This window comes from Mus pahari, chromosome 9 (genome assembly GCF_900095145.1).
Source record: "Mus pahari chromosome 9, PAHARI_EIJ_v1.1, whole genome shotgun sequence".
NCBI lineage: Eukaryota > Metazoa > Chordata > Mammalia > Rodentia > Muridae > Mus > Mus pahari.
Window position 1 is genome coordinate 79039220 of NC_034598.1, and position 8715 is coordinate 79047934.

Sequence of the window (8715 nt, forward strand, 5' to 3'; positions counted from 1 at the left end):
AACACATCATTATCAAGTGAATTTGCCCTAAGAAAACAAAGGTATAACAATATTGTTTTAAGTGCGTGTGATTTATCACAGGACACAAGAGAAAAGTCGTATCAACATGTCAATGCATGTAGAAAAAACACTCAGCAATGGCAAGATCCATTTGAGGAGAAGGGGAGGAAGAAGGGAGGGAGCAGACAGGGAGGCAGCATATGCACTGTTGTGACATTTAGTACAGCTGCGCACAGCAGGCACCTTGCTGTGTTCCTAGACGTGGAAGATTATCCTAACATTTAAGGGTTTTACCACTGAGTGACATAGACATAGGTTTCCTTTATGTCTTCTTTGTCTATAATGAACAAATACTTCTTAAAAGTAAAAGTAGTAATACAACTTAAAAGGCTTTGAAATTTAAATTTTAAGCTTATTTACATTTCTACTATTTAACAGGTCCAAAGTAAGATCAGAAAATACCAGAAAAATGATACATAATAGTTAATTAACAGTTTATAACAGTACATACATATACAAAAGATTAATATATTCTTCATTAAATTGAGATAATGACAAAAAAGACAAGCTGGTAGTATTAATTTTCAATCTTACTATACAGTTTTTCAATCTTACAACCAAACATTGGTATGCTTTTATAAAGATAACTCAAAAATCACATTATAATAATATAATTTGTGAGAATTTTCCCTATGAACATAATATTTCCAAACATTACTATATTTGCTAATTTCCATTAAACCACAGTGAATTTTATTCTCTATTAAATTTTCATACCTCTGAAGAACTTTCATTATTGACATCCACCGTATTTATAGGAGTTGCTGATGAATCTAAATCAGAACCTTGAGAGCCAACTCGCCCAGGAGTCTGAAACAGAGAGGAAAGAAAAACAAAGTTAATATATTTATATTAATATAATGTGTTGATATATCCATAAGCTGTACGACAACATAAACAATGTCACACAAGAAGAGTAAGTGTCAGCCAGGCCTGGTGGCACAGGCCTTTAATCCCAGCACTCGGGAGGCAGAGGCAGAGGCAGGCGGATTTCTGAGTTCGAGGCCAGCCTGGTCTACCAAGTGAGTTCCAGGACAGCAAGGGCTACACAGAGAAACCCTGTCTCTAAAAACCAAAAAAAAAAAAAAAAAAAGAGAAGAAAAGTAAGTGTCTTCACAACAGCCAGCAGCAGTCCCAACAGTGACCCTCACGGGGTACTGACAATCGTTCTGTACTATTAGAATCACTATAAGCACTTTCAATTCTTATTCTTTTTAAATGAACCTTATAAATATAATACTTTATAACCTTAAATCCACTTTTATGAAACATATTTAATCATAGTGATATCTCTGAGACAGGTAAAACATTTTGTTCCTATAGAGAAAACATTTAAAGCAGCTAAATGACTTGCTTATGATATAATGTTAACAGCCATCACCAAAATAACAACAACAACAACAACAAAACAAGGAAATAAAGCAACATAAAAACCAAAACAGAAAAAAAAAACAAAAACCAGAAGCAGAACTTAAATGCTGATCTTCTGATTGCTCTTACATTGCTGTTTCCTGCATGAACTGGAAAGTATAGGAGTGGAGGAAAATGAGACCCACATCATCTAGTCACCCACTCCATTCATCTACCATTCAGGCCAATGGTTGTCAGTCTACCTCTGACATGTGCTATGATACCACAAAGCACACACTTCATAATTCCAGCAGCATTTACCCTCTAGTATTATCTATTAATACCTACTTGTAAGTGGACTTAAAATCTAGTAAAACACTTTAAAACAAGATTCAAAGCACAAACCAACTTGATAATATATATATGTATGTATGTATATGTACATATATGAATATATGTATATATGTAATATATATATTACATATATGTATATATATATTATATATTGTATATATATATTATATATATATATGTATATATTTTATATATATATTACATGCTTCCCACTTCACCCTAGCCTAAAAGAAGGCACAGAGGCTAAGAATCCTGCCAAAGTCAAATGACTAATAAATAGAGGGAAAGGTTTTAATTGGAATCATGAGGTTCTGAATCACTGATTAATACTGTTTCTTTCTTAGAAACCTCTATGGAAATGTGCAAGTACCTTTGCTTCAACACACAAAAATAAAAATATTATACTTAAAATAAGACAAACCAAATAGTTCACATTCCTTTTTATTTCCTTTCTTATCTATCGTACATGATCAGTATATATTTGACCTAAATACCAAATCAGACGTGAACTCCTGTCAATCTGAAAATTAAATGAGATAGTATAAGATAGCAGATATGGTGGCACATTCCTAAAATCACAGCACACAGGAGGCTGAGGCAGGATTACTGCAACTTACAGATTGTCCACAAGTTACTTTTTCACACTTCCTCTCCGTGTGTGCATGTGTGTGTGTGTGTGTGTGTGTGTGTGTGTGTATGTGTATACATATATATATAAGTACACATTCTTACTTTATAATTATGCTTATTCATATGCATTATAGTTATATAAGATCTATATAACAACATTGAAAAGAAATATTTCAGAATACAAATAATGATTACTATAGCAAGACACAATTGCAAGGGTTTTAGGTTTTAGCTTTCCTCAATTTTTGTTTTTGCTATTGTTTCTCACAATTCTAATCATACTTACTTTTATATTTAAGAATATTTATACTTAAAAATAAAACTAATCAGACAGTCCACATTCCTTTTTATTTCCTTATTTTTATACTTCACATGCTTATTTATAGTTTTTTGTTCTTATATAAATTGGGACACACAGGAAATGACAACAGATAATTAAAGTCATAAGGAAATCCCCACCCTCTTCTTAAACACTGTCACTCAAAGTAGTAAATAACATTAAATTTTTCTTTTCTATGCTGGGAAGAGATTAATCAAATATACCTGGATAACAGTGGGGAAACTGGAGTTGGAGAGATAGCTCAGCAGGTAAGAGCCCTTGCTACTCACGCAGAGAATGAGGGTTCAGTTCCTAGCACCTACATGGTAGCTCTCAGCCATGTGTAACTCCACAAGCTTCTAACACACATGCAGTCCACATATATACATACAGACATTCACACACATAAAATAAGTATAGTAAGCAATTTGGAAACTGAATGGCTTGAATTAAAAAAAATACAAGATGAACATCCCTAATGTTAAAATCTGGTATGTTCTAAAATCATATGGTGGTACAAGCCTATAATTCTAGCAATGGGAAGGCTGAGGCAGGAGGGTGCTTAGGCTATATTAGATTCTATTTAAAGAGAAATTTAAAAGAATAGCAAAGGAAAGTATAAAATTTCACAAGAACTATTCCACATACAAAATTATTTAAAATAATATAAAGAACTACCCTCAGTTTAACAGTATACTGTGTACATAAACTATAATTCATGCTTAGGCTTTGTTCTTCTCTCCAAGACACTTCATTTACATACAAGCAAACCTGAAACCCCAAACATTTTCTCTTTTTTTCTCATATAATTTTTTTATTATTATTATTTTCTTTATTTACATTTCAAATGCTATCCCAAAAGTTTCCTATACGCCCCCCTGCTCCCCTACCCACCCACTCCCACTACTTGGCCCAGGCCTTCCCTTGTGTTGGGTCATATAAAGTTTGCAAGACCAAGGGGCCTCTCTTCCCAGTNATGGCCNATTAGGCCATCTTCTGCTACATATGCAGCTAGAGACATAAGCTCAGGGGGTACTGGTTAGTTCATATTGNTGTTTCACCTACAGGGTTGCAGCNCCCTTCAGNTCCTTGGGTACTTTCTCTAGCTCCTCCNTTGGGGACCCTGTGTTCCATCCAATAGCTGGCTGTGAGCATCCACTTCGGTGTTTGCCAGGCACTGGCATAGCCTCACAAGAGGCCGCAATATCAGGGTCCCTTCAGCAGAATCTTGCTGGCATGAGCATTAGTATCTAGGTTTGGTGACTGATGATGTGATGGATTCAATCTCAAACATTTTCAAAAAGCGACATTCACCCTGTACTCTCTGTTAGCATCCTCAGAAAGTATTCCAGGTTCTGGGACAGTCTGGCTAAGGAATGACAAGGAAGAAATATCACCTTGTGTTTAACACAGAGAGCAGGAAGATACCAAGCCCAATTCAGAAGAACATCCTAATGGTGGCATGAAGAATAAAGCCAGCATTCTTTCCAAAGCAGAGGACAAGAGTGGGCCATACAAGAAGAGTTACTACGGTACCCTGAGGCCTATCCAACCGATTGAGAAAACACAGAATTTTGAAAAAAAAAAAAAAAAAAAAAGTTAAAGACGAAATATTTAAAAACTAATCTCTGGCCAAAGATAAAAGAAAATGAGGGGAGCTATATAAGGCGTATCCATTTAGTTATTAGTACCAAGACACACTATCCAAAATGATGGCTATGTGTGTAGTTTGAGTTCCCAGTAAGCCAGGCAAATGACAAGGAAAACATACAGAAAGGAGGTAGGGAGCTGATGCCACTGCAGAGTAGGCCGAGTTAACAGCTTCCAGTCACAGTGCTTTCAGTTCTCCCCAGGCCAGTTCTCAGAATAAACACAACTATCTCTTTGACAAAGTAACGCAGTTAGTAGAAACAATAGCACACTGAAAAACTATAAAATTAAACTCAACTAGTAGACACAATAAAGGACGCCTGTATATATTCCATTTGACATCTCCTGTTTCTTTCTGCCCACAGGGCTCAGCAGACTGGGCCTTAAACCTTTGTCCCCAGTGTGAAGGCTACCTTTCTACTGGGAAATTACCCTGACAAAGTCAGCTAAATATAGTTTAGGGAATGACCAAAATAGAGTGGTGCTGATGACAATGATGTCACTTCAAAGAAGAGAGAGCAGCTCCTAGGACTCTTGTAAGCCCTCAGGACTCCATCTGATATTTCTGATGTGTCTCACTGACACTTCAGATGCTCTGGAATCTGTCCTTGGGCAAAAGTTGGGCTCATCTTCCTGAGTAGAGAGTGGGGTCAGATTTTGATCTATAGTCTTCATTCTGCAGAAACAGTTAAGGCATCACTGGAGTAGTGGGGGGAGGGTGGCCATAGGTCTGCACTCATTCTCTCTTCTTGTCTCCTTCTTTTTGTCTTTATGACCTTTCTCAGATATCTGTGGGTCCGTCTGCATGGAGACAGAGCAGATTCTTCTGAAACCTCGGCCATATGACAGGTGATTTTCCAAATGGCTCTAATGATGATCTCAAACTTCTCTTCAAAGGATTGTTCTCCCACTGATGAAGTGGTAAGCATTGGGAAAGAGATTGTCACTGAGGATTTGTTTTGTGTTTGGAATTTTTGCTTTTATCTACTACACTGATATCAAACAGCTTTACAGAAACAGAAAACTGGGGGAGGGGTGTCAGAAGTGAAGCTCTACCCTAGTCCCTTTTTTCCAATGACCCAATGACCTATTCTTTAGTGATCATGAAAACAATGGTATATTGATCTAAGATTTCTTCTACATTGGACTTATGAAAAAGAGTTAGATATTTTTCAGAAGTAGAATCCTCAGATTGCTCTCCTTGTATGAGGGCTAAAGTTGTTCTTTACATTTAAGAGATTTAAAAAAAAAAAAATGTCTCTAACCTGGAAGCCCTGCTTGCCCAAGGATGATAACTTCCAGGAATGCTAAGGGCTACTGATCCAAGAAGGTAACAAGGCCTATGTTCTCATTTCTATAAGTATGGTTAGTTGCCACAGCTGTACAGGATGTGCCTGGTCACACATTGGCTGGAGGTATGTAGACATCAGGATGTATGCCTGCCCCTGATTGGACAAAGGCAGGAAAGGCCTTTTGGGGTTTGCCTTTATAAGTACCAGACTAATATAATTTGCAGCCATTCTCTGGGAATCCTGGGTATGGATCTGGCTGGTGTCCATCATCCTGAACAGTATTTAATAAAGCTTGTTTTAAATTTGGCTCAGAAATTATGGTAATGATCATATTTTCACTTAGCGGGACTTGCTCTCGGGATCTCTGATTTCCGAGTACTATGAATGAATAGGCTTTGATCTCCTTTTTAAACTTTTTAAAACCTAACTTTCCAAAACTGTCTAAACTTATTAAGAGTATGTCTTTCCTGTATTCATTGACTGTCCATGAAATATTTACATTTGAAGTATAATTTTCAAGCTTTTTACTTTCTATTTTATGTTTTGTTAATGATTCATCCAAAAAGTAATTAAAGAATTTTTCCCACAATGATATACCCAAAAACCAGGTTTGGTGATGCACACATGCCTGTCATGCTAGCATGTTGGGAGGCTGAGGAAAGGAATAAAGAAGGTCAAATCCAGGAGTGGTGTCATAGAAAGAAGCATGTTCAGAGCTCTGATCCAAAAAGCACTTAAGAGAAACCAGACAATTCTGTGCCAAACACAGGTCAATAAGGCAAAGACTTTGAAATATTAAAAAGGAAAAACTGTTTTTAAAACAAGAATTCAGATCATCAAAAATAAAAAACAAACAGAAATTATACAGGGTTCGGTGACCAAAAACAGATAACTGCAATCACATTCTTCACTGGGGACCAAAAGTGTCACACAAGATGGTAGACACAAAAGAAGATCGACCCACTGGGAACTGAAAAAGTGGACAATGCTACTGTTCTTTGCCATAAACAGAAACTTTTGAAAGCACTGTAAGTCCTCTCAACATCTGTGCTTGAAGTTTGATTAAAACTTTTCTAGGATCCAGAGAAAGAACATTCCATACAGTGAATTATCTATAAAAGTGAAAACTTTTATGTTTTTTTATTCTTTGTTATGTTCAAAACACAGATATGATTAAGATTTTAAAAACTAATATAAAGATTATATTAAAAACAAGAATGGATGATATAATTCTGAGTTTATAAAAGGCATAAAGTACCAAGTTTGTATGTCATAGCTTCAATGATATAAAAATGCAAACACAAAGAAATTAAAAGGTGATCATGTAAGATGATGATCTTCATGTTACGGTGTTCCTCTCTTTCTTCCATTTAACCTAAAGAGTGAGTTAATATGCTTTTACAAATCATTTACCTCTTTCCAACATGTTACTAGTACTGTTGTAATACTTTTGAAAGCCTTTTAAAGATAATTCCTTCCAAAATGAGCCTGATAAAAAGATTCAGATAATTATAGTTGGCAAACATCTATCATTAATACCAAATAGACTAAGAAAAAAATAAAACTGTTTTCCTATTCAATATTGATTGTAGCCAAATGGGTAGGCTTTTTATAACCAAATTTCAATTCTCTCTGGGTGCCGATGCCACATCCTACCGCTTATTAAAATCTGGCACTGCTGGGGCATTCTGCTAACTGCACAGATTAAAGGGTCTGTTTCATAAGATTTCCCATCCCTTTCTGATGCCATCTTCAAGGAACAAATCCCAAAGTTATCCAAACTTCTGACTACTGACCGTAAGTAAGGGCTCCTACAACCCAGTCTCTGGTTCAGTAACTTGTTATAAGAGCTCAAAGAACCTAGAGAAACATTCGGTTTATTTTTACTATAAAGAATACAAATGAACAGCCACATGAAGAGGGGATTAAGGGAGGATATGGATCAATCATGAGCAAAGGAATTCTTGCCCCAGGGGAATATGGAATATGCCTCCTTACCAAGTAATGGAGGTGTTCAATAACTCAGACACTCTCCAAACTTCTATTATTTAAGCATGACTGATTAAATCACTGCCATTGGTGATTAATTCAACCTCTAGCCCCTCTTCATCCTGAGATTCAAAGGTGTAGCTCAAAGTATTTATAGGAGTTGCTGATGAATCTAAATCTTTTCTGGAAACTGACACAGAGAATTATGGGTGCTTTTGTTAATGTGGCAATCAGCAAAGAGCCTCAGGGTAGCCACCCACTCTAGCCTATCCCTTGTATAATAGTAACTGCACAGTGGGCATACTAACAAGTGACAGGAATAGCCTGGGGAAATGATCACTGTTCCAAAAACCTAAAAGACTGAAACTTATGACTAGGTAATATGAATCAAATATGCCTCATCTGGCCCACCTGCTAGGAAAAAGCAATTAACTACCCCACGTACACCACTCTTAAGTCAGCTTCTCGGCTAATTCTGTAGCAAGACTTTAGTAACCAGAGTTCTATCTTCTCACTGAGCAGCTTTCCCACTAAAGTTCCCTTCCTTTCAACATCTTTTCACTTTACCACCCAGCCTGTCATGTCAGCAGCCAGACTCATTCCAGTAATATATCTAGTCCCTAATCTGAACCGATTAGAGAAGCATCAATTATCACCTCATGCTGGGCCTGGTAAGGCAGGACTGTCCCAAGTTCAAGGCCTGCTTTACCAACAGAGAAAATTCAAGGCCAACTTGAGTTGTTCGGCAAGATCTTGTCTCAAAATAAAACTTTTGAAGAGGAGGAGGGCAGGGTTTGAAGATGTGTCTCAGTAGTAGAACACTTGCCTGGCATGTGCAAGACCTTAGGTTCAATCCCCAGTGAGAGAGGGGTTGGGGGAAGGGCTTACTACAATCAAGAACCAAGCTGTTCTCACTCCTCTTCCTGAAAATCCCAAAGGCTTTAATAGTCTGTGCCAAAGAAGGACACAACTAAGAAGGACTCAACCATACATTTCTTACAAATAACATCAATAACTGCAATTAAGAAAAATATCCCGGGTGTGGTGGCGCATGCCTTTAATCCCAGCACT

General features: G+C 36.9%; 1 protein-coding gene across 5 annotated transcripts in view; it reads right to left on the reverse strand.

The window, feature by feature from the left end:
• Positions 1-8715, reverse strand: part of Eea1 (early endosome antigen 1) — a 100624-nt gene that overhangs the window by 67074 nt on the left and 24835 nt on the right. For all 5 annotated transcript variants that reach the window (XM_021205009.1, XM_029542222.1, XM_029542221.1 and 2 more), the window contains exon 2: positions 778-870. In XM_021205009.1, the coding sequence (XP_021060668.1) occupies positions 778-870 (93 nt within the window). The remainder of the gene's footprint in view (positions 1-777; positions 871-8715) is intronic.